The sequence below is a fragment of the Momordica charantia genome (assembly GCF_013281855.1).
Source record: "Momordica charantia cultivar OHB3-1 chromosome 8 unlocalized genomic scaffold, Mcharantia_2.0 BLBB01000008.1, whole genome shotgun sequence".
Taxonomy (NCBI): domain Eukaryota; kingdom Viridiplantae; phylum Streptophyta; class Magnoliopsida; order Cucurbitales; family Cucurbitaceae; genus Momordica; species Momordica charantia.
In genome coordinates, this window is record NW_028275166.1 from 10,064,050 (window position 1) to 10,091,496 (window position 27,447).

Consider the following 27,447-nt stretch of genomic DNA (forward strand, 5'->3'; position numbering starts at 1 on the left):
TTTTTCTAATTTATTTTTGTTTTTTGTTTTGTTTTTTTAAGAGTTCGTTCTCCCATGTATGAAAATGTTGAACTCTAGCATATTAAAATGTCGATGAAAATATCGATAAAATTTTTATAATGATGTATATTTTAGAAATATCGTTAAAAAAAATCATAATGACATTTCGTTTTGGTTTTTGATTTTTAAAAATTAAACTTAAAAATATTACTTTTATCTAGGTTACTTTTTATTTTGTTATATAGTCTTTGTAAATATTTTCAAAATTTAGGTCAAATTTTAAAAACAAAAAAAAATGTTTTGAAATTTTTGTTTTTATTTTTTAAATTTGGTTAATAACTCAAATGTATTTTCAAGATATGTGAAAATTTTATGGACATGTATGAAAATTTAATACTAATTGAGTTTGTTGTAGAGATATATGTCGTTGAGTTATTCTCGCTTTGGTCTTTATGTTTGAGTTATGTTTAGGTTGACAGGTGATTTTCAATTTAGTTATTATTTTAAATTTTAATTTAATATCTATAATTTGGACTTTGTTTCAAATTGATTCCTATTGTTTGGTCAGAGATACAAAACTGTTACTATTATTATTACATTGAATACATGATCTGTATTTATTTATTTATATGACAATGAGTTTATGGATTGAGTCGTGATTACTAACTGTATTATAGTTTTGATCTAAATAGATAAATAAAAAAATTAGTTAATTTTTTAATATAGCTTACCAAAGATTTGTGATGTTTTACTAAACTAAACTATAGGAAATCATTTGAAACTCTCAGAAGATAGAGATTATAATTTTAATTTAGCCTAACATTTTCTACATGTAAATTTCAAATATCCACCTCACAATTCTATAATGCTATATAATAATGGGGCAGTTACAAATATGGCAAAAAAATTTAAGAAGATAACAAATTTAGCATCAACATTTTGGATTTGCAAATATAGCAAAATTTTTAGAAAAAATGGAGGTCCAATAATAAAATGTCAAATTTACCCCTGTAGCATTGATATACCATTGATATAGCACTGATATATATATATATCTGATAATACTTAATATATATCTGATTTACTACTGATATACAATTGATATATCATTTATATAACTATGATATCTACTAATATAACTTCTTATGTGATTATATTATTTACTATTTATTGATTTACAACTAATATATGTGTAATATATTATTGATATGTATTTGATATACCACTGATATAATACTTATATACAATTGATTTACTTCTGATATATCTATGATATCTACCAATATAACTTCTAATATGATTTACTACTAATATTAGTATGATATAACTATGATTTCTACTGATATAAGTTCTTATATGATTATATAATTTACCATCGATTTACCATGCTGATATAACACTTATATATCTGTGATATATACTTGATATGTCTTTAATTTACCACTGATATAACTATGATATCTACTAATATAACTTCTCATATGATTATATGATTTACCACTAATATAACTTTGATGCATCTATGATATATACTTAATATGTCTTTAATTTACCATTGATATAACCATGAGATCTAGTGATATCTAACATTGATGTATCTGTAATCTACTGATATCTACTTATGTATATCAGATATCGGTTACAAATATATTCAGTATGTCACTAGATGTACATCAAATATACATCAGATATACATTGGATATATATCAGATAAGATATACATAGATATATCATTACAAATATATTTAGTATATCATAAACTGAGGTACATCAGATGTATAATACATACATCTAATGTATATCAGAGATACATCGGATGTACGTCAGATGTAGATCGGAAGTATATCAAAGATATATTGGACGCGTCTATCATATATACATCGGGTGTATATCAGATATCATAAGGGTAAAACTGGAATAATAAAAATTCCGAAAATAAAATTTCAAATATTTTGCCATATTTGGAAAATATAAAAGTGGTTGACAATTTCTCTATAATAATTAATAATATCTATTTATTTTTCTTTTTCTAAATAAATATCCATCCAAATTATTAATAAAATTAGGCCGTCTTCAATATTTCAGCTTCATCCCCGTACTCAAATTTCAAAATCATAGTCTGACAGTGACATGCATTTCAAAATATCAAGATTCTACATATATAAATTACAAAATTTTTATTCTACTATAGATTCTTAAAACTTTGAGATGATGTCTGTTTGGGTGGTAAAAATACCTTGGACACGTAGAGGACGCTCACTGGTGTTATAAGGATTAAATATCCCAGGTCCACCTCGAACCTGTCGAAGAGGTCGGGTTCACCCATTAGGGAACATGCTAAATATACATGCCGAAGCTCGATCTGATTGGGGTTCGATCTACTCGGAACCCGACAGGTCCAGCATGAGAAAAAACATGTAATCGCCGTTCGTGTGTACTGTCGGATCCCCACCTATAAATAGAGGGTCTCATTTCACGCTCAAGTATCGAATCTCACCTCGAACTAAATACGGAGTCCGACCTATACTGACTTGAACGTCGGAGTGTTTTACCCTCTTGTGTAGGTCCTTTAATGTTCAGGTCGAGACCGGAGACCGGGTTCGAACTTGGTTCATGAAATATCGTTGTGCAGATTTTTGCATAAACAATGTCCTTTTGATCATTAAATTTTTTATTTTATATCCAAGTCCATGTCAACTTTATAAACTTAACACTTACATGTATGTTAACCATGTCATTAAGACTTTTTAATAACTTTTTAAAATGTAAAAGCTAAATACATGCATAAAATTTAAGGTCAGGACGATTATGAAAAAATAATTTTTACTACCAAAATCACTTCCATTAGTTCAACAATTGTCGGAATGAAGATCGTTTGGGAGGGGTGTATAATTTCTTATTTATCCCTCCACAGCTCATATTTCAAACGAAATCCCTAAAATCTCTCCCTACCGCCTTAACAACAAAATCTACATAATTCCTAAATCTTTCCACAAAATTTAAACCACCAAATCTACCTATATCATTCAAATTAGTTTGAAATACTTAAATACAGTTTCTCTTTAATAGATCAATCTTAGCCACGGTTTTACATGACGTAAGTTGGAAGGAGCACGACAATTATGGACACGTTTCAATTCCATTTGATTCCACCCTACAACAACTTCATTTTCCAACAGAAAAAAGATTACACGACTTTCATTATTCAGAAATGGTGCTGGCAAGTTGATAATTATGAGACCGTTAGTAGATAGGGACGTGGCGTGGGCCATATCCCTATTGTTGGATGTCATGTGCAGCGATTACTGCATAGTCGTAGATATTGACCCCGTACATAATACCATATATGGAGTTAGTGAAAGTTCAGACGCCGTCCTGAATACAGTCTACCTTAGGGGGAAGAAATTTACTTTCATGGACCCTAATGTACTCCCTCTGATTTCATGTTGGAAGAAGTTAGTGTTTGGAGTGGGGTGCCGTTTGGAAGGAGTTAGTGTTTGGGAGTGCGTTTTTGGAAAGGATTTTGTTACAATTATGGAGTGAGGTAAGGAAATTTGGTGGGGGTATTAATTTGATGCGAAGAGTTTTGGTGAGGGGTTATAGTGGTACGTCGTTTGTTGCAATTTTGGGATATTTGGGGTGGTATCTTGAGGGGGTATTAATTTTCGAAGAAGGAGTTAGGGCTCATGGAAGAAGGAAACTATCGACGAAGAAGGAGTGAGGTAGATTTTTCCGGTGAAGGCAGTGAGATAGTATCCCTTGAACGCCGTTTGGTATATTTCAAGGGATTTTGATTCTAGGAGTCCTTTCGGTTGCCTTCTTCCATAATGAATTCTAACACGGTATTAATTCTCATCCTCTGCAATGCAACTATTCCCTCCATATTTTTAAAAACAACACTTTCAATATTATTTTTTATTCATGTTCCACTTTTCTAAATTGATTTTACGTTTTTTTAATCTATTTTACATTTTGATTCAATCTTAATATTTTTTGATTTCAAAGCATGCATTGATTTTATCTTACAAATTTTGAAATTTCTAAATCTACATGTTATTTAAAATTTTTAAACTTTATAATTTTCAATCACTATCTTGTTTCCTAAATTTATTTGAGTATTCAAAAAACCCGATGAACCCAACCCATGATAAAGCCTTAAGTTACGATATTTAAAAATAAAAAAAACACACACACACAACCTAACAACCCAACCCAACTTGAAAATATTGGATAAGATTGAATTGATCATCATAGTTCCTATATATAGCCAACCCGAAAATTTGAGTTTGAGTTGGTCACAAAACCTCTCCTGACCTGACCCAACCCAACCCGTGAACACCCCTATCCACATGAGCTGAGCTCGGATTGATTCTTCCATTAGATATCTAAGTTTTTAATCAACCTGAGATCTCCGATAGATATCCAATACAAAACTTTTTTCACACCACAGACTTTCCAGGTTAAGGTATGTATAAATAAATAGCTTGAAACTTAAGTTCAATGTTCCAAAAACTTGACAATAAAAAATTAAAACAAAATTCCATTCTAAGATCAGCGACAAAAACCAAATATTTGGGTATGAAACTTGGGAATTCCTAAGGAAATTGGAGGCAAAGAAAATGAAAATCAGATTCATGGCTAAAAAAGAAGAAATAACTCAGTTATATGATGAACAAATCCGACATAACTTTTTTTAAATAAACGACCAACTCAACTACTATTGTGCCCCAACTCAACTACGATTAAACTCCTGTCTCCTCTGGCTCTACCTCATTAGGGGTGAAGAAAAACTATCAATTCAAAAAGTTTCTATACCTTTGCTAACCCAACAAAATATCAGGGAAACATCCTGAGAATTTGGGTGGGGGATCAAAAGTACAAACACAGTTAAACTTCAAACTACTATTGAAGGAATCATCTCCCAATCTCTTTCTTAAATTAACGCTTCTTCTTGCTTCCTTTTGCGGCAGATTTCGATGGGGACGCCACCAGATAGATGAACAGAACTACAATGGAGACCACCGAGATCAGGGAGCCGTACTTTGCGAGCAGCCTCTGCAGGGTGAAAGAAGTATTGGGTCAATTAAAAAGACATTGATCAGAATGACAAAGAATCAAGATGGATACATGAAATTGATCGTACCTTAACCTGTTGAAATTATGCGCCAGTGAAGGATAAATTTCATGCAAAGGCAAAATTTCACCAGTTAACCAAATTAGTAAATCAACCATTAAGCTTCAAACGAGAAAAGAAAATTGTTTGGATTAACTTACCCACTCAAACTTCTTCTCCGGTGGCCTGTCGGCAAGGACATCCAAAGGTAGTATTGGGGTTGAGTAGGCCTCCTACAGATATCCAGAAAAACGATAAAACGTCTGCATCTTTAAGCAATCAGAACATAACCATCGTTGATCAGATATTTTACCTGTAAAGCGGATTTTGTAGGGACGCGGAATGTGATAACAGCGGGTGAACCATGGAACATTCCTTTTGTTTTTGCTTCTAACTCAAAAGAATGAGATAGATGAGCACCACTGCCAAACATGGGAAATGTGTTAGCAGCAGAAAAAACCAATGGAGGATTTCATTGCATATAGGAGAGAATACAAAATAAATGGTGTCACTTACGCATCAAGTCTTTCCCACGATTTTGAAGTTTCACCACTGATAATATCAAAGACGTCAACTGGCCAGCTTGCATCATTCAGACTTACATCATACGCGGTCCTGGTAATCATTATAAGGAAAATACAAAAACAGGGAGAAAACATAAGAAACCAGCTCACTTAAAAATGAAATTTACCGAAGGAAAAAGAGTTTCTTTTTTCAAGTCCCAACATAAGATAGCAAAACTACAAAAAGAAATTTAAGAAGGTAAAAATGAACCAATAAGCCAAAAGGATAAATTTGCACAGTATAATCCGCTTCAAGGACAGTAAAAAGGTCAAGAAAAGGAACATGACAGGAAAAGACTAAACACGAGGAGATTTCCCATATAAAAAGAGAGAAAAAGATAAGTGAAACGGGTAATTTCTCCTTTCCAGAGTTCCAATTTATCACGCTCTCCTTTATCATAAATAATAGAAGCCCAAGTAAACAGATCAAAAGAACATCTGTAATTTCTTCGATTTGCACCAGCATGCACTTCCTGGATAGTTCATAGTCAAATACATAAGTAATTATCTGCTTCGTTTCAGTAAAATAGATACAAGTGCTACTTTGGTCCCGACAACTTTCACTTTTCAGTTAGTACTCACTTATCTTAAACTTAACATCTGCAATCTGCATTATTAGTAGATAGCAAATGTGAAGTTTAAGGAAAAAAATAAAAGACAACCCGATTGAAGCAACAGCTTGAGTAGTTCACATCAAATTATAAAAATTTGACAAAAACCCACTCCAGTTCATCTCTTCCTGCTCTACAATGTATAGCAGCCCTACAGAACAATTTTTAATGTGAAACAAGTTCTAGTCACAACTCCTGGAATGACCATGAATATCATCGCCGATCGAATTTTCTGACAGGCAATGCAGCAATGTCGAAATCAAGTGACTTGAAAACCCATTTGACGCAATTTTACATTAAACAGGCAAAATGAAAAATTTACTGACGCAGCTAAGGGAGCTACGCCTGGTTGCTTTCAGATTTTGGCATCGCACCAAGACATTACGAACCTTTTTCATAATCGCTAAAATTACAAATGCACCAAACTTCACATCCAGTTGCCCACCTCACCCACCTCTCCATGCCAATGAAAACTACTATTCTTCTATGAACGAAAACATTTTCCCGGAGCCTGAACTCGACATTTTTTTCGCGGAAAACGACTACTTTAAAAACAATCACAGAAACAGAGAGAGAAGCGAAGGAAAAAAAAAAAAAAGACCAAACAACGAGCAACCAAATCCAATTTAGATCCAGAACAAAACTAAAAAAACAATCAAACCACGCATGCGCAAAGAACGATTCGATCTACAACTCAGAGACCGCACGGTCGGTAAAGCTGAATCTAGGAAACAAAACTGACATCAGATAGGAGGAATTGAAGGGAACATACGAAGATCCTTGATTGTAAATGTCTATGGAGACGGAGACGCGTTCGGCGCCGGACTTGAGGCGAGTCAGGGAAGCCTTCTTGTGCGCGACAATGAATGGGACATCGGAGGTCGCGATCGTTGACGCAACGAAAAGCAAAGCAAACAGGAGACGGATCAGAGGAGATTGTATCGGATTCGCCATGAAATCGCCGCGATTAGGGCCACAGAGATGATCGGCGGGGAAGAGAGGCGTCGACGAAATGGGACTTGGTAGGGAGCCGTCGGATAAATTAGGTACGCAAAAATGTGAAACAATCCGAGATCATATGATGATTAAAGACCTCTCCCACAGATTTCAACACAGGGGTATTCTAGTCATTTCGCTCAAAAGGAAACTGCCCTTGTCCAATTAAAAGATATATTTTGGGTTTTTCCCCTTCTAAAAAGAAAAAGGGATAATATTTTTACACATAACTTTGTCTTTCACTAAATTTGTGGGCCTTGCAAAATCAAAATACAGTATATCTATTTTTATATTTTTTCCTTATATTATTTATTAAAAATTTTAGGTTATGATGAGTTGGCTTAGATGAACAATTGAACTGATGCATTGAGCCGAGTTCTCAAGTGGTCACTCGAATCATCACCAAAGATTCTATACATCATTAGGTCTTTAAAAATCTTAGTGAATGAGCAAGATTGATGCTAGAGATTAAGGAAGAGGTGTCAAACAACTTGAAACCCTAAATTCTTTATAGTTTTAATAAAGCGTTTAGTGTTTTTAATTAATAAAGTGCTTGAGGTTAAGAAATTTGAACTTGTGTATTGATATATGGTATAGGGGTGTTAAAAAAGGCCAAAGACGAATATATATATATATATATATATATATATATTTATTTATTTATTTATTGTTCAAATTCAACTAAGGGTGTTTAAGAATACTACAGTGGTAATAGTGAATTATTAAAATACGTTTTGTTTCTATTGAATTTTATGATAAAAATTGTATAAATAAAATTACTCTCAATTATTCAGCATGAGCTTAACTCAACTAGTTTAGGTATCTATCTCCAACTAAAAATTTGTGAGTTTGAATATCACACTCTCATATGTTTTTGTATTAAGAAAAAAAATTACTCTAGAATGTAATTATGATATGCATAGCTCCACGGTTAAAGTATCTTATTATTATTATTTTTAAAATAAAAGACATTTTACTTCATGTTGATTTGATTTTAGATGCACTTTTTTAAGTCAATCTATAAAGTTCCACCAAAAGGTGGATTATGCGCAATAGTTGACATTTTATCTCGGGAGAGTTGTTTTAGAAACTTATTTACATAAATGTCTAAAATTTTCTAATTTTACCTCTTTTAGATTTCTGCCGCTAGGATTTTATTTTAATTCTAAATTTACCCTAAAATAGCATTTAAAATTTGCTTTTTCTAAAATATAAAAGTTTTAATTCCATAAATTAATATCATAATCCTTGGGCGCACCATCTTCTCATCATCCTCATTTCTGCTACTGCTTGGCTGGTACGATTTTCTTTATACTTATTCTTTGAGTTTTAGTTTTTTATTTGATTGCTTGAATATTTCAACAGGTACAGTTCTTTTTTTTTTTGTTATTTATCCTTTAACAGAAGATAATTAACAGGAAGCACGTATTGATTGACGCCAATATTGAAAAGAGAAAAAAAAACACAGTTTATCTATATATCGAAGGAAATATAAGTATGAATGAATATTATTTTCTTTTTTTAAATTACAGTTTAGCTATTTCTATACATGGGTATAAATTATGTTCATGTTGTTTCGTTATTATAAAATATAATCTACTCGTACTTTTGAAATCTACTATTAATATTATATATAAACGTGTTTTAAGCAAGATATAATTTATACCCACGTAAGTAAATGGAAATCACTAACGATATATATTCACCATCAGTATGTAAATCACTATCAGTATATATCCACAAAATAACAGAAACATCAAAAGTCAAGATGTAAATCACTAACGGTATATATCCACCAGTATAATATTGTAGGTAGTATATATCCACTATATTCTTAGTTTTAAATCATCATCAGTATATATCCGCATATATAAAACTTGAGTTATAATATATATCTTAATTTAATCACTATACTATATATTCTCACGTCTATAATATTTCAAACAAACAAAATCAGAAATATATACTCGTATACAGGGGCGTTTAAAAAACCCGATAACCCGACGAACCCGATGAACCCCACCCAAACCATAATGGTTGGGTTGGGTTAGATGAAGGTTTGGGTTGGGTTGGGTTGAAATTTTCCCAACCCGACCGAGTTGGGTTGGGTCTCAGGTTCAACCTTTAAAAATTCGGGTCAATCCAACCTAATCCGAATTTATGCATATTATATATGTTTTTTTAATTATAAATAATATAATAATATCTTTATAAATATATAATATCTTTTTTTTTATTTTTAATCTCAATCCTCCATTATTTTTAATCCTAGTCGTTCATTTTAGGTTAGAGTTTTTTTTAATCTTTTCAATCTCACTTTCCCTCCTCCCTTCGCTCAAGCCTCTCCCCTGATTTTCTTCCCTCTCCCAAGCCTTCTCTCCTCCATTTTCTTCCCACAATCAAGCTTCTTTACTCCATTTTCTTATATCTCTCAAGTTTCTCTCTTCCATTTTCTTCCCTCACTCAGCTTCCCATCGCCATCGTCTTTCGCAGCTCCCATCGCCGCCCGCCTTTGGAGCTCACGTCGCCGTCCCAACCCGTCATCGCCGCCGGCCTTACCCTCTTTGCCAACGAAAGGAGCCCCAGTAAATGAGGTAAAAATTTATGAAAAAAAATAACAACCCGACAACCCAACCCGAAAATTTTGGGTTGGGTTGGGTTGGCTATCGATTTTAGACCCGTCGGTTCTCACATATGGCCAACCCGAAAATTCGGTTCATTCTCTGCAACAAAGAAAAGCGGAGCTGCCGGAGAGGAAGGGAGACAACGACGAATGTCGGAGAAGAGGAACAGAGGTTTCGAAGGAAGGAAAGAAAAACGAGGAAGAAGAACAGAGGTTTTGAAAATTTGGGGGTTTTAGGATTTTTGAATGTTTGAGACTGTAATTAACCCAATTTAAGGGATTTCCTCCCAATTTACCAATTCTATATTTTAATAATTATTTAATATTGAGATGGATCTTAGGGATATATTAATAGTATGTGTTATGAGTACTGTCTAATTAGGAATTGTTTCAGTCTAAATTTTTTACTTTTCCATCCTTTTAACGTAAGGGAGGCCACTTACTTTCCATAAAGTTTGCTATGGTTGGAACAATTTGGGATCACTTGGGCCTGAATCTGGGCCGATTTATTGGCCCAAACAAGAAAGGCAATTGGAAGAGAAGTCATTTGAGACAAGCAACCAAATCGATACTCTTATCTTATTTTTCTTTTTTCTTTTTTCAAACGAGACAAACACATTTTATCAAACCAAAAAAGCACACTGATGTAGTGCTAGTCAAACACTTTCTATACTTAAATTAGATCTACGTCAAAAGTAATAAGAATTAGGATATTTATTTAACATCTCTTGATTATATGATTTTAGTGAAAAATCTAAGGTCTTCTAGATATTTTTTCTATGAAAGACTTAAGTTGCCTCCTAGAAAGCTAACTCATAAATAGGGCCAAAGAGATTAGGTCTCAAGTACTTGGCCCATGGCACAGCTCAGTCTTTAGGGTTTAGTCTATAGGCCTCAATCGACAGACTTGATTTATGGTGTTTGGCCACAGGTTAGACTAGCAAGCTTTGTGCCCAACCGTTTGACCTTTTGAATCGTTCTCAAGTCTAAGGATCTTAATTGATTTGGATTAGTTTACTGAATTTTTTTATAGCCCGTTAATAGATTAGAGCTTTATTTTACTCATAAAAATGTTCAAAAGTTTTGAGAATGCTAGGAAAAAAAATCCAAGACCCACGACCTGTCAACAAATAGTGATGCATGCAGCTCTAGAAGAGAGTAACAAGATATGAAAGAGGATCCGTGCTGAAGGCATTGTGCTTGATAGTCGATTGGTGCAATCAACAAAAAGAAAAAAAAAGCCTTTACCTTAGTAAGCTAGCTTCAGTTGCTAAGCAAGCCTAGTTCTCCAATGCTGGTAAGGTCGGGACCGTGGTCGTCCGTCTCTGGTTTGCCGGCCGATAAGATCTTTGAGATTGACTAGCCAACTCGATTGGTTTTGGCTATTTCATTGAGAGTGTGGCGTTAGCTATTTTCGACTAGTAAGAATCTCCTAACCCCTATAACGTTAATAAAAATCGAAGATTGTCTAAATGGTAATAAGCTCGTCAATTCGTATATAATTAGGCATCCATTACCATCGGGTTAAATTTCGCATAGAATTAAACGAAAATGAGAAAAAAAATGGCTACTAGATCACAAAGATAGATGGACGAAAGATAAGGTCCAAATTTCAGGGATCATAGAGAACAAATTTCGGCTACAAAACATACTAAATTAATTAGTTTAACAACTAATGATCAAGCATACCAAATATATGGAATATAAAGGCTGGAATGTAAAATATTTTTCTATAAATATTCTATTCATTCTTTTTTTAAGTGTTATCAATTATTTATTGCTTTAAAAATTCTTTAATCTTGAAACACATCTCAAGATGTTGATGATATATTCAAGCAGTATGAAAAAATCCTATTGAGTTGTGATGCTACAATGCCACTTGGCATTTTGTGATGAAGTTAAATAATATTATTGGTCAATCAATTATTAAGTGAGTAAATTTATTTTAAGGAATTAGTTTATAGCTATGGTGTTGGATTTTCTTTTACTATTTTTTATTTTCTTTTATAATTAGTGTACTTTTTATTTAAAATGTTTGGTGAAAAACAATAGCTTATAGATCACAATACAAGTTAATGTTCTGTTACTAAAAAAAGTTCTTAATTAATTAAATAGTAAATTAATTAAAGTTAGGAATATAGAAAATTATGCCATTTCATTCATCAGGAAGTTTTTTTTTTAAATTTTACTAGGAAGTTAAAGAATTTAATTGTAATTTGAACTCAAATTGGTCAAATAAGTTTTCTCAGGGTGAAAAGTTGAATATATAACCCAAAAAGAAGTTGGAAAATATTTATAATTTTTAATAAACCAACGAGATACTTAAAAATATAATGGGCCGTAAATTAATTTTTTTCAAAATAAAAATATAAAATACTTAAAATTTTTAATTGACATATTAAAAATAATAAAACATAACCTAAACTTCAGTAAAAATGTTGTATTAGATAATACAATTTATATACACCCAAAGCGAGTATAGCTTAGTGGTAATTGACATATACCTTCAATTGATAGGTTGTAAGTTCGAATCTCTTCCCCACATATTGTACTAATAAAAAAAAATCTCGAGATTATATAAATGGAATGTGAAAAGTTAGAAAGTAAAAAATTTTGTATTCATGTACATAATTAATGATATAATTAAATATATGTATATACTTATATTTATATTTAATTGTAGAATGTCAATGCTATGAAATGTCAAAAAATTTATCTCTTTAATTTCTTTTGTCTTCCATTCATTTCCACCGCAATTTTAGAACTTTATGTTAAGAAAATCAAGAAATAATTCTTAAATCTATACGTACCAATAATAAATAAATAATGCATAAATAAATAATAATAATAAATAAATAAAATTAAAATAATTTTAATGACAGACAAAATGATAAAACATCAAATTAATTTAAGTTTTAATAAGATATAAATTATATCAGGTGATTTGAGTCCTATTTTATATTTAGATATCATTTTTTTCATACTTTTTTCTTTCTAACTTATTCTATTAATAACAGTAATTACGTTTAATTTTATACTTTTACAATTACCTTAATTATAAATAATAAAATATATTTTTATGAATAAAATTAAACTTTTTATTACATGCATTAATAAATTAGTATCAAAAGAAAGGTATAATCGGAAATCGTTCCCTTCCCTATAAAATTCTTTGTTATTAATCACCATTTACTAAATTTGTAATTTAACAATTTTTTATTTTCTATATCAAAGCTCTTCCCATATTTCTTTTCCGTCTTGAATGAAAGTTTAGAGGAGATATTTCGGACGGACTGTTCCCAAATTCCTTCTTCTGGGATCAAAAATGAAAATTAGAAATTTTCAGGAAAAAAAAAAAAGTCAAAACTAGGGTTACCGAAGTAGGAACTCATCCCACATCAACGGTATACAATCAACCAGCGCAATACTTAAACGGGAGCGGGAAGCGAGAAGGGTACGACCTTACTTGAACAGGATCTGTTCTATAGGTTGTACAACTGTTTCCTTGGGTTTAAGGAGGCAAGAATCACAGTCTGGTGGATGAACAAATTGTCCTGCGACTAGAGCGTGATTAATGGGCCCAACCGGATCTTGGTCTGGTGTGGTGGCTGTAGAGGATCGTTCTCAGCAAGACTCGTCCTGCTGGGATGGTCGCATGGGCGGTCTGACAGACTCTAAAAATCATTTTTGCTTTTTTTTTTTGGGTTCTGTTTCTATTCTCAGTTTTGTGTAAGATCTCTCTCGTATTGTTGAATGATGTATATTCTGTGATGGGATGACGGTAGGTGATGAGAAATGTGGAGATTTTTGTTTACGCTCCTCAAGTGTTTGGTGAAATGCCGCAGAGGGTATTGGAGTTGGTTTCTTCAACTTCATTTTCAACCCAATTCCTACATATGTTTAATTTAATGGGATAACGAAGTTGGTTCTCTATACCTTTTCTTTCTGTGCTAGAAAATGGAATGATGGTTGAAGGTTTATGGGGTGTCTTGTCCTGTGTTCACTCACCAAAATCCATAGGCTGAAAGGAAACAGGTGCAACATCTTGGGGGGGGGGGGGGGGGGTGGCCAATGTGTTTGTTGATTGGTTAAAAATCTACCATTTCTGCCATTTAAAACTGCCCCTTCACTTTATTCACCTGTGGGAGCAATTGCAATTGGTGTCTCTCTGGTTTTATTCTGAATGATAAGGCAGTTGAGAGCTTCTGCTACAAAAATGTTTCAGTTCAATCTTAATCAAACATGTTGTGGCCTCAACCTCAAATAATGTGTTCAACTTGAGGTTTAACACACCATGGATGATGGATCCCTCATCTCCCCCAAACACTGCCGTGGGATCAATATTAATTCTGCCTTTGAACATTGGGCTAAATCTTATCTTTCAAGTGGCTTTGTTCTGATTAAGCCTGGCGAAATGGCTCGAAAAGTTAACGTTTTCGTGATTATGGATGTAATTTCAGGTTCAAGCAAGACTCATGAAATGGTTTTCTGTCAATGAACTCGTCAGGGCACGACGAGTATTGGATCCAGACAAAATTCTTTCAAATAACAAGTTAGAAAAGCCATTCTCGCCATGGAATGTGGTTTGAGTTGCATATAATATTCTTAGTTTGTCGTGATTGAAAAAGTATATATGACATACTTGAAATTTTTTACTTTTCCTCTTAGTATAGAACTGAAAATTTCTATATTTGGTTGTTTTCATGGCTGTAATGTACATTTCTTTCACAAGAATTCTGTACGTATCATTTTTTTGGCCAAGAAATGTACATGAGGAAAGAGTTTGTTCACCTGTCTTGTTGTTCCCGTTGATTATAATTCAAATTGGGTGGGAAGGTATCAAAATCTGGATTATTTTAGGGATTTGTAGGGATGTTCAAGGGCGGGGAGGGGGAAAGTCACCCATTTAATTCCCCATCTCCGCGAAATTTCCCACGAAATTTTACGGGGATTGAGGTTGGGATTCGGGAATTCGTGGGGATCGGGTTCCCCACGAGGCTTTTCCCCATTTCTTTTTTTTATTTTTAAATTATTTTTCAATAAATATTTTTTTATAGAAATTTTTATTTAATTACTTAATTTCTAAGGTCTAATTCTCTCACATATATATATATTTCTTAGGGGGGGTGAGAGTAGAATACATATATATATCTCTTAGGTGGGGGTTAGAGTAGAACACGTGATTATTTTAGGACATGTATATAAAAAAAATAATATAATTATTTTAGTGTGTATATAAAAAGATGATGAGGGGTAGGGATGGGGAACGAGGATGTCATTTAGGTGGTGGAAAAAAAATTTTCCCCATCCCCACCTCGCTTAGAATTTAAGGAAGATTTTCCGTCCCATCTAGGCGAGTCGTAGCAAGGTCCCATAGAAAAAATGAACATCCCTGATTTATACTCTATCACTGTCCTAGCTTTGAAAAATATTCACAAAAAGGGTACAACATTCAAAATAATTTGCAACTTACAAAGTTACAAGACTGGGTTGGATCTGTATCAAAAAAAAGACTGGATTAGATCAACAGTCTTAAAAAATTTAAGAAAAATATATAAGTATTGCTTAGAAGAATTGATAATCTGATAGAAAAATGGAAGGAAAATCTATAAGTAAAATGAGGGGAAGCTTTAATTTTTATCATTGAAACTGGTTTTTTCTCTAAATTTTGTCAAATTCAACTTTAAATTTGTATAAAATGGAGCTGCTGTAATGGACTGTTGTGGTCACTTTAGCGGCTGTGTGTGTAAGACTGCGATCTTCCTCACCTCGTCCTCTTGCTTCCTCGCCACCTCGTCTTGTCGAAAGGTGAGTACGAGACCGAGAAACTTTATCCAAACATCTTCATTGAAATAATTTTTGACAACGTTGAAGATGTCAGGTACCACTTGCTCTTTATTTTGTATTTCTTTACTTGGGTAATAATTTAGTTTCTTTTTCAAAAGGATACCAATAGAATCTTGTCGTGTTGTAAATTTCAACAAAAATCTAGCTCTAACGTATTAAAAGTACATTGCAAATGAAAGTCTTCCAAGCAAAAGTGACAACTTTTTTATATTATGAGATCAACCAAAACCACATAATTCCCTCTCTAAAATGTATGTTACCAAAGAAAGAATAAAATATCCATGAGTATGTCGTATAATATAGGTCAAATTCATTGTTGTGAATGTATACTCCTAAGGTGGGGAAGATGAAGTTGGAGTTTTTTCTCTCCGAAATTGAGTGCAAGAATGTTGTTCTTGGAATGTTTTGAATGTCGTAGATATCTTCAACTAAATCATAGTTGAACTTCCACTCAGTGTTGAGACATTAAGAGTTCGTTTGGTAACGTTCTTGTTTCTTCATTTTTAATGAAGAAAATTAAATTGCATGACATCTCATAATTCAAGTATGATCATGGAACAAGGAAGGAGAAACTTGTTTGGGTTGTTTCCAAAACTTTATACAATTTTGAGAATGTTTCTAAAAATTGAGAAATAAGAAATATAGTTAGTTGTAAAATACTTAAATTTCTTAAGAAAATTAGAAACGATAAACAATAAATGGGAACGTTAACTAGGGGTGTTCACGGGTTGGGTTGGGTCGGGTTAGGGGAATTTTTTGGACCAACCCGAATTTTCGGGTTGGGTAGAATAGAGAACCGATGGAACCGAACAAGGTCAACCCAACCCAATCCAACCCTTATATTTTCGGGTTGGATCGTCGGGTTGAGACGAGAGAAGGAAGGCAGTCAAACAAAAGAGGATTCAGTCGAAATCTGCAAAAATCGATTGTTCATCGTAGAGAAAACTATTCACAATTCACTATCCCAGCCGTCATCATCAGAAGATGATCAAAATGAGGAAGAGTACGCAGAATGAGGGGAGAAGAAAGGAGGGGGAGCCTAGAGAAGGGATCGCTTGATGGAGAAGAGGGGAGGGAAAGACCAAGGAGAACAATAGGGAGATGAAAGGAATGGGATGGAGGGAGGAAGACCGAGAGGGAGATGAAAGAAAAAGAAATGGGATGGAGGGAAGAAGACAGAGATATTAAAAAAATAAAAATAAAGTATTATCGGGTTGGGTCGGGTCAACTCGAAAATTTTAAGGCTTAACCTGAGACCCGACCCAACCCGGTCGGGTTGAGAATTTTTCAATCCAACCCAACTCAACGGTTGGATTGGGTTCGTCGGGTTCATCGGATTGTCGGGTTTTTTGAACATCCCTAACTGTTACCCAATGAGCTCTAACCAATTCCAAGCATCATATCCTAGGTGAAAATCTACCTTATTTTGCAATTAAAAAGTGGCCTTTATGATGGTATTCTGCGGACTTCCTTGTTGGACATGTAAGCCAAGTTTGGGGAGTTGTTCTGAGAAACCCCTCGTAAAAGCATCTTAAACCAAATGTAAGCGGCTGGCTTGAAACTCTGTGTTGGAATTTTGCGACGGCGGTTTAAAGTGTGTTTGAGAGTGATTTTGACATGGTCAAAACTACTATTGTCATCGCTAAAATCACTTTTTTTTTTCCATGAATGATGTTTGGCAAATTAAAAATTGGATTTTAGAAAAGTTTGACATCACTTTAAATTGATTTTTCAAGTATCATTTTGATGGTGATTTTGAAAAATCACTTATACTTAAATCTATTTTTTTTCAAAATCAGTCTTTCTATTGTCACTCCCAAACACACCTATAATTGATGTACTCACACTATACTTGTTTTATTGATATTCTGAGTAGATCAATGGTAAGAGTTGAGAATAACATATTTTCATGATGGGGTGTGCCCCGAGTGTATGATCGCTAACTATGCTGCCCACAGGCTTCTTGAGTTAAGACCTGATAATGTGGGCCATTATACTTATTTGTTGAGCAATTTACAGGCTAGCTAGTGTTGGGCAGTGCTATGAAGTTGAAAAATTACGGAGTATTGTGTATGAGAAAAATCTTGTCAAGAAAAGTCTTAAGGTAAAAGTTTGCCCATCCGTAAATTTTCATAATCACTATCTTGAATATATAACAGACCATAGACACTCAAGGTCTGGTATTATACATATTAATATGTTGATGTTGGATGGACATGTATTTGAGCCACATAGGTCAATGAAGATACGCTTTGAGTGAGCAAATATGAAGTGACTAAATAATAACCGTCAAAATGATCAATTTTTAAAAAGTTTAGAGACTAAAGTAGACAGGTTAACATTTTAAAAGTTCAAATATCAAAATATTATTTACCTAACAAATTAGATCATTTTTCTTAAATCATCCTAGTGTTGAGCTATTTTTCTGCAAGACCTCTATATGGTATCGTCGTCACATTATAATTTAATCATCAAGTTCAAGATGGATTGATATAATTCCTCTATGTCCAAATACCATAAGATATAACCATGAACCAAGAAAGACATGAAAGGGGGGAAACAAATATTTGTTAGTGATTTTGAAATCCCAATTCTTAATTGGGAAGACAAACCAAGGTATCTATCATTTCATCCCTTGGATAAATAAAGAAGGAGAATATAACTTTTTTTTCTCCTCGTGATGTCAAATAATTGAACAATGATTTTTTTGTATGGTCGAAAAAAAAACCTACAAAATTCTAACTTCACCATATGGTGAGAATCTAATATGATTTCTTCACATCTAATTTCAGATTCACCTAATCAAACGTCAACTTTCTCTTACTTTAAAACGAAAACTTAAATTCTAAACTTGATCAAACCTTCAAAAGTATTTTAGGATGTAAATTTTACATGGAAAAACAATAAAAGATACCTATTAAAAAATAAAGAAAAAATATTAAAGATTAATTGACTTCTGTTTGGGATACAATCAAACAAATGAAACATATCTAAGTTTAAAACAATATTGATAAATAAATAAAAAGTTAAAAAAAAATCAAAATATTCGCAAAAATTAGTTTGAATTCTACTATCTAGGTCTAGCATTCTTATTTTTAAAATTAATTCATTTTTCGAATTTATATAAGAGACGGAAAAATACAAAAAGAAAAAAAAAATCTTATTTTATTTTAAAAGAAACCAGAGTTGTATTAATTTTGATAGCAAAATTCAAGGAAAACATAAAATAAATTGGCAGAAAAGGACTAAATTTATATTTTAAAAATAATAAATTGCAACTTTTTTAAAAAAAAAACCAACATTCCGGACCGAGAAATCCTGAGAGGGGAGCCGTGAAACTGAAGGAATGCGATATTGTTGAGTTTCCGATGCATTTCGTTACGATTGGGGAAGGGTTCTCAATATTACTTTATTGCCCCTTCCTCACTTCCAAAAATATGTTCAAATTAAAATTTCAATATTAATTAGACTTTAGGAGAAAAAAAAACCTTCTGAAATCAAACTTACTTTTTCCACCAGAAGAATTAATAATTTAGAAGGTGTGTAGTTATAGTTCTCTAAGGAGAATGACACACTACAATATTTTTGTAATAAATACAAAAATATTTTTAAAATATTAAATTGCTTTTATTTTTTAAAGAAACAGTGGATAAACTATTATCTAAAAAAATATTTTAAAGTGATTGATATTCTTATGGTTGGAGGACATGATAGATAATTATTTTACGAAAAAAAAGGTTTAATTCAAAGATGTATAAATAGTTAAGAGTTTATTAATATAATGTAAGAAATGTAAACAAAATATCACTCACATCAAACATAATACTAATTAAGAGAAATTTTTTTTTAACTAGGTTGATTCACGTGTTTAGTTCTTTGTTTTTTCCTGGAAAAAAATTATTTTTAACTTGAGTAAAAAGTATGAATTATTTGTTAATTGAATTAAATTATATATTTTTATTTTAATGACTTTTCAGTAAATATCTATCGATGTTAGCATTTGATCGACATTATCATGATCTCAATTTTTAATCTTGGATTGATAAAATTTAGGTGATAAAATTGAAATCATTAGTTATTGGAGCATGATTCCTTTTATATATATATATATATATATGATTTAAAGAACAATCTCAATATTCTTAATAGATCGAAATCCTTGTTATTAATATTAAATTAATATTTCTTTTTAGGTAAATCCTAACATAGTAGGATCTATTTAAGCAATAGACTAGTTAAACGATTCTCTAAAACTCCAGGTTCAGGAGGACCTCATATTAATAATATATTTATAATATATTATTGGTCGACTTATTTAGTTTTTAATTATAAATCAAATTTAAAATATAAAATAATATACTTTTCATAAATATTTTTCTTATAATATTGTAAATATAAACTAATATTATATATAATTCTCTTAAAAAAATCTTAATCAATAAGCTCGTAAATTTTTCTCAATTTTAATTGGATACCATTATAAATTTGTTAACTTTTATTTTTTCTCTTCGCAATTACTTTAAAAAAATTTTAAAATTTCCATAAAAATATCAAACGTTAATATAACCTTCTTCAGTTTACGTTGAAAGACCTTTCCACATTAATGTAACAGATAGGTTATACTAATTTTAACTTTAACTCTCTCTTTCATTCTCTCTCAAAGTCTCAACTTTTCATGTTTGATATTGTGGTCTCACAACTCAAAGTTTGATTATCGATTGCAAGAGTATAAATTCTTATCTGCTCAAATCAATCTAGCGGCTTCAAAGTTCCAAGTTTTTTTTTCCAATTTTTTTCTTTTTTTTTAAAAAAAATTATTTCATATTGTCGATTGTTCAATATTTGTGATATTTGTTTTGATTTACTTACTTAGAATATCAATACAAAATATGAATCTGGATATGAAATGCTTACGAAGAAAATAAAAATATAGAAAAACTTATTCATTCTAAATTAATTGATTTATTGGTAGAAAAAATTCTATTAGAAGAGATTTAATTTTCCAAAAGATGAAAATTTCAGACACTCCCTAATATTCATTATACTAAAAAATTATCTAATATGATAAAAATTGGTTAGTTTACCCAACAATACAGATAAGTTTGTTATTTTTGTTGTAAGTTATTTGGTACTAAATCTAACGATTAAACAAATTAGATCGTTAGAAAATAAAACAATTGACAAATATATTCAAGAGTTTTAACAAATAATTATTGATGTATTAAAAATCATGATATATTTTATATAAAGGTTTTTCTATCAAAGTTTTGCTTAAGATCCCATATCATCTCAAGCCGTCCGTGGAAGATAGATGACTAATAATTTGAATAGATCTAGAGTTGGAATTTAAAAACTTAAGTTTCCACGATACGATTTAGGGAAAGAACTTTTCCTTTGTTGCAGGGTCGGGAAAAACCATTCAAGCGCCGAGATGGAGACGGCTCTGTTGCGACTACCCTAAGCAGGGAGAGCTAATCTTTGGTTCCATTTGTCCACATTCTTCCCTTCCATCCACCAATGTCTGAAATAGAGAGTGGGGTGTGGTCACTGGTGAAGACGACACTTTTGTCTTGGTACGGCGAGGATGAGATAAATGTTGCTGGATTGCTCGTCTCGATTTGATCGGCCTGGGCTCGGGTGGTGGATCGAATGAACACTCAACTGCGTCATCACAGCTGCAATGAATGTCCCACCTTTATATCTCTTCCTTCTATAGATACTAGAAAAGTCAGAGAGAATGAGATTTCAGATTAGTCAATTGAAATTGAAGAACCACATCTCGATACAACCACAAATCTAAATACATAATTAAAATCTAAATTTTTTTCTTTTAAAAATTTGTATTAAATTTAATTTACGAGTTTATGACTCATGCAAGTCAGTGCATTATAAAAAAAGTGAAGAGCCTAAGTTTATAAAGTCTTATAGGATTAACAAATCCATAACTTCGGACAAAGTAAATTTGCATATCAAATATTTTTTAATTCTAAATTGTAAAAACCTAATTCCTTATGGTTACGGATAACTCAATTAAGGCATTTTATTTCACATTTAAAAAAAAATCAACATTTGTATTTAACAAAGGAAAAAAAATAGTTACTGTGAAAATTAGTTACTGATTCGACAACAATAACACCAGTGCAGTGTCAAGTTACATCCTTCCTTACCTTCTGCTACACTGAACAGAAAATATTGTCATAATTTGGCCATCATATTTCTACATGCTAAAATTTCAATAAATAGAACAAGATGATTTATTTCTTTCAAATAAATCTCACATATACTACAATTTCAAAGAATATATATAAATATGATTAAATTATAGATTCATCGTCCACCTTCCAAAGCTATAATATTTAATCTTTATACTTTAAAAATTCTAAATGAGTAGTAAAACTTGTAAAGTCTGTCTTTAGTTAGTTATTACACTTTAAAAAAAAATTATGAGATTATTTAAGAGTTGTGTGAAGAATTGATTTTGGTAAATACCATAGATGTATTTGGGACAAAATTAAAAATTGAATAGCATATTTAAAACATTTTAAAGGTAATGTAATTTTAAAAATTCAACACCATCGTGCTAAATAGCATTTTTTTTCCCTCCTTTAAAATTTCACCAATTAACACTTACCAACAATAAACAACGACAGAAATACAAGAGATTAAATTAAAAAATTTTAAATAATACAAATATTTAATTTGAAAAAAGAAAGTTGGAAAATACATTTGGTCTTTTTTTTTTTTTTGATAAAATAACAATTTAATTCCTAATTTTACCTCCAAATAATTTAATTTATAATACTTTTAAATCGTTAACAGTTTAGTCCTTAAGTTTAGTACCTAACAATTTAGTTCGCAATCTAGTCTCTACTATGAAATATCTAATCAAAATTTGTGTCGATTTTTATCCTATAACAATTTAGTCTTTGTAATTTATAAATAGATTTGGTCACTCATCGATCCACGTATATAAAATGTAACAAAAAGAAAAAAAAAGTCAGGATAAAGACTAAATCGTTACAAACTTGGACTATCTACCTTGAATTAGTAATTTCGATGTATTTTCCAGCATCAAATATTGGGATCAGATAATTGTCCTGTAAGATTAGTGGAGACATGCATAAATTAATCCATTCATAGATGTGAAACTAAAAAAAATATTACAAACTTTAAACCGTACATGTAACCAACTGAACGTGGTTGAAGTTGATACGTACGATAATGTTCTTTTTTAAAGGTTACTTTCACAGCGATATTTCAAAGTCAATAGAAGAACTCTAAACAATTTGGCGCGCGCAATTTCCAAATCGGCTCATTGGGCAACGGGGCGATTTCTACGTTTCCGCCATGTGAGATATGTCTCGGCCTTTGGAGCTTCCGATTCTCAGATTCTCTCTCTCTGATTCATAACAGATCTTGTTATTAGCCTTCATAATGCCGCTCAGAAGCTTCTCTGATCTCTCTCGCCTGTCTCCTCTCTGTAACCAGTAAGTCATTTCAGTTTCTCTGACACCTTCTTTTTTTTTTTTAATTCAAGTTTCCCATCCAACTTGTGTTCCTCTCCTACCTGTTTTTCCCATTAATTTTTGTTTCTCCATCTGATTCCTCAATCATTCCTTCCATTTCCAACGGATTTTTGTTAATTATTTAACTCCTCTGGTTTTCTCTGCCCGTTTTAGGTCTACTTTCTTCTAACATTCCACTTGAGCTGAAATCCGTCTCTTGATTTTGATTTTGATGCTAAATGCCTTCGTCTACGGTCAACTCTTGTGATCGCTTTAAATGGAGCTGAGAATCGAATTGGGGTTTCTTTGATTTTGTGTAGGATGTTAAGTTTGGGGCGAATTCCCACCGAGAAGAGAAATGGGTTGCACTTCTTCTGTCTACGCAGTTGGAAGGAAGAAGAAACTGAGCATCGCGGAGGTGGTTGTGTTTGTTCCATCTATGCGGATTCCAGTGCAATCGGATCTTCAGAGACCTCTTAGAGGGCTAATTCCCAAAGATCTCACTGATAGACTGTCTTCGCTTCGTAATCAGATTGTGTTGGTGGCGGAGGATACAGGTCAGTTTCTGGCCTTTTATTTCTTCTGCTTAGACTTACTGCGAAATTTCCTGTCTGGTTACTGCTAAAAGAAAATTTAGGTGTTCTTCTTGTTTGGTTTTTGGTCGTTTTAGACCTTACAGATTGTGCACTTTTTTTTGTTTAGTCACTGACCTTTTGCACCTAATGATTTAGTCTGCAATTTAATATTTGTAACCACGTAATGATTTAATCTCGACGATTGAAAAATCTTATTGATCTTTAGTATTTAATCATTTAATAATCGATCTATGTACATGTGAAACCTTATTACATCCGACGGAATTTTTGATAGTAGGAACTAAATTAAATTGTTACAAATTTTAAATTGCAAAAACTAAATTGTTATCAAAATTCATGAACTAAATTGCTATAAGTTTTCAAGTATGAGAGCTAAATTGTTACCAACTAAATTGAATATGATTTGTAATATGAGACGTGTTCTTGTAGGTGGATCTGCAATAACAGAATTGCGGCGAGCTCTGGAGGAGTATCTATCTGTTTTAATTGGTCTAACGAAGAAAGGTTTCTACATCTTATCTTGCAGTTTCATTCCTTCTTGGTCTCTCTGGATAATAATTCCAAATTTATGCAGAAACCATAGATGATGGATTAATAGAGTTCAAATGGAGAAATTTAGAAACTGGACGACAAGTAAGACTTGCATTGCACCTTACATTGTTTCCTCATAAAAAATCTGCAGTTATGTAACTGATTCTAAATAATAAACATTGTGGGCAGGAAATCTGTGTAGCAAACTTCTGGTTTGAATTGCTCTCTGTTGTTCACTTCATGGCTATGCTGACTCTATCAGAAGCTGATTCCTTGATGATTCCCAAGGATCACTCTGGTTCCGGTTTGAGAGTAGTGTCTTCAGGTCACATTTATAAGCCTATTCTTCAACACCCATCTTGTCAAAACCGACTATAATAAACCTTTTAACTTAGAATTTCTTAAACTTTCAGATTGCAAGAGGGATGCCATTGACTTGCTTCTTAAAGCATCGGGGTATCTTGATTTCTGCATCCGGGATATTCTGGTCTGCATTCCATTGGATATTAAGTACGTAAGCTGCAGTCTTTAAATCTTGACTTGTGCCGAACTATCATTCACTGTCTAATATTATCTACATATGCATCTTAGGAAGCGATTGCCTAAAGACTTTCAACCTGGTGTGCTTGAAGCCATTTCAATTCAAACTTTGGGTCAGGTACAATAATGTTATTGTCTTATTGTCTTAGAGTGGACACGTCTATCTCGAGTTCTTCAATCTGCAAGTTATCTCTACTTTACTTCTGGCTAGATTTTATGGTTTTTCAGTATCTAATGTGAATGGAAGTATCTGTATATAATCAGGGAACTGAAATCCAACTTGGTTTAGCTGTTGAAAGTCAAAATGCCACTTTATCTGTCAAAAGGAGACTAGCTTGTGAGCAGTTGATCTATTTCAGCCAGGTTTGAATAGATTTGTCTTTCACTACTCAAACTTTTACCGCATTTGAATTTCTGCGTGGAGAGATCAAATCTGTTGGCTGATTAAAAAGTCTAGTGAATCCATTTCTCTTGAAGACTTCTTTCCTTCAATATGAATAACCATTGCCTTACTTGTGTTGGGGGATTAATCTTTCTAGCTTTGCCTTTCCTTGAAGTTTGATGTGTCCTAGTCTTTTGTCCATCAGGCTTACCAGTGCTTATCGGAATGCGACACCAACCGAGGATATGGAAAGAAGCACATGTCATTCATCAAATGGAAATTTCTTGAATCCAAGGTTGTTTCATAGTTGTTAACAAAATGTGCTATTGAAAACTCTGCCGTTTCTGAATTTCTTAACTTATTTTCATCCGTCTTTAATTTTGTCCTTGTTGTATCAGGCAGCGGCTTACTACTACCACGGTCTGATCCTCGACAAGGGTTCAGAACCCTCGTGTCATGTCAGTGCAGTGTGCTGTTTTCTTGCTGCAGAAGAGCTTCTGCTTGAAAGCAAGAAGGCTTGCTTGAGTTTCTGCCTTGCATCTCCTGTCACCAGGTTGGGTTGCTTTCATACTTCTCAAGCAGCATTCTTCTAGTTCTTTATTCTCTCTACCTTTTGATATTCTGCTCTGATTCCATCATTTCAAAACTTGAAACTCAGTTTTGTTTATGTTTTTCATTCTGGAAAGGTCTCCTCCACTGTGGGGTGCTATGAAGCATTTACATCAGAAAATCCCAGAGGTTGCTTCTAGGAAGTCCCAGATGTATGTATACCTCTTTGAACAAGAAAAGTAAGACATCTTGAATTACCTCATTCTTGCAGTTTCATACATATACCTGTTCTTGCCACTTATCTTATTTTGTTCTTTATACTTTTCAAATTTTTCTTTAGGAGGGTTAAAATTAAAAATTTGAGTCGAATACCCTATGGCTACAGACACTTAGTGTTTGATGCGATTCAATGCGTTAGTATTGATAGAATCACACGTAAGAGGTTACCTCAATGGCTAGGACTTGAGATATTTGGAGATACTCTCTTAGGTTTTTGAAAACTTTAATAATTTAAAACTCATATCTCTCGAGCTAGCTTTAAGGTGGGTGAAGCCTCTCTAAAGAGTAGTGGGAGTGGGCTATGAACATAATGCAAGGAGTAGATTCCTCGATACCTTAGTTATCACAGAAGGGCGGAAAAAGAAATTTGGTATTTGATTTGTGGGTGTGTTTGTAACTTGTTAAAGTAAAGAGGTGCATATTAGAACTTAAACAAACTCGCATATCAAACCATATAGAGACTAAAACTAAGTTTAATGTTAAATCACCCATCAATCGTGAAGTGTTTATACTAATGGGATTACGGTAAATTTAATCTTTTACAGATATTATTAACATTTAAACCTAAATATGACGAAACTGATGGACTATATTCGACACAGGGCCCTCAAAACATTACCTGAATTACCAGAATTTCAACTGTCATTAAGACCCGAAGAATATCAACTGCCTGAAGTTGATCCAGGTTGGAGCTCTGAAAATTGGGAAGTCCACAGCCAGACCTTAAAGGAACACCTCGTTGATAGTGAAGATGAGACTCTGTCTGAATGACTTCTTTCAATCGGAACACCTCGTTGATAGTGAAGATGAGACTTTGTCTGGATGACTTCTTTCAATCTTTTCTGCTAAACTTTATTCTTTTTCTCTGTAAGCTAATATATATCAATATCACTGATTTTGGGCATAAAAAGAAATTAAAGCAAAAAAAAAAAAAACCACTATGGAATAACGTTATGTCAGGATCTCAAATACACTAAACGAAACAAGAACACTATATTGCAATATCAAATGACGCTACAATATTTATAGCCTTTCGAGAGGGTTGTCTGTCTCCTAAAGAATTATGCCAAATTCCTTTAATAAGACTATTTCCAAAAGATCTCCTCCCCTCCCTCTACTACTTCTATTTTTATCCAAAATCATAATTAATTACCATAAAACCCCTTCACAATATACTAATAAATGTGAGAATCCTGGTAGGGGTATATTGGAAATATTATTGGTATAATAAGGGGCTTTATGGTAATTAGTTAGGATTTTGGATATAAATAGAGGTAGCACGAAGAAGAGTGGATCTTTTGGAAATAGTCTC

At 32.5% G+C, this 27,447-nt stretch overlaps 2 protein-coding genes and 1 non-coding gene across 5 annotated transcripts; 2 read left to right on the forward strand and 1 right to left on the reverse strand.

Annotated features, from left to right (window-relative positions):
* Positions 1-4,639: 4,639 nt before the first annotated feature.
* Positions 4,640-7,356, reverse strand: LOC111023364 (translocon-associated protein beta (TRAPB) family protein). Its single transcript, XM_088126894.1, has 6 exons — positions 7,060-7,356; positions 5,630-5,728; positions 5,427-5,535; positions 5,275-5,346; positions 5,144-5,149; positions 4,640-5,055 (listed from the first exon to the last, which is right to left on the reverse strand). The coding sequence occupies exons 1-6, from the start codon at positions 7,239-7,241 to the stop codon at positions 4,939-4,941; spliced, it is 585 nt and encodes a 194-aa protein (XP_087983020.1). The 5' UTR covers positions 7,242-7,356; the 3' UTR covers positions 4,640-4,938.
* Positions 7,357-13,362: 6,006 nt separating this feature from the next.
* On the forward strand, positions 13,363-13,580 carry LOC148209492 (small nucleolar RNA U3). The gene has a single exon (XR_015793360.1). It is a non-coding gene; the product is annotated as a small nucleolar RNA U3 (small nucleolar RNA).
* Positions 13,581-23,013: 9,433 nt separating this feature from the next.
* LOC111023370 (Endosomal targeting BRO1-like domain-containing protein) lies at positions 23,014-27,447 on the forward strand. Of its 3 annotated transcripts, none has more exons than XM_022300794.2 (12): positions 23,014-23,240; positions 23,579-23,815; positions 24,284-24,358; positions 24,429-24,487; positions 24,575-24,710; positions 24,799-24,895; positions 24,977-25,043; positions 25,190-25,288; positions 25,513-25,602; positions 25,706-25,860; positions 25,994-26,068; positions 26,738-27,447. In XM_022300794.2, the coding sequence occupies exons 2-12, from the start codon at positions 23,617-23,619 to the stop codon at positions 26,904-26,906; spliced, it is 1,221 nt and encodes a 406-aa protein (XP_022156486.1). In that variant the 5' UTR covers positions 23,014-23,240; positions 23,579-23,616; the 3' UTR covers positions 26,907-27,447. The 3 variants fall into 3 exon arrangements, with proteins under 3 accessions (XP_022156486.1, XP_022156485.1, XP_022156484.1); XM_022300793.2 differs by having other exon boundaries at positions 23,016-23,240; positions 23,433-23,815; positions 25,994-26,095; positions 26,738-27,416; XM_022300792.2 differs by having other exon boundaries at positions 23,016-23,240; positions 25,994-26,095; positions 26,738-27,403.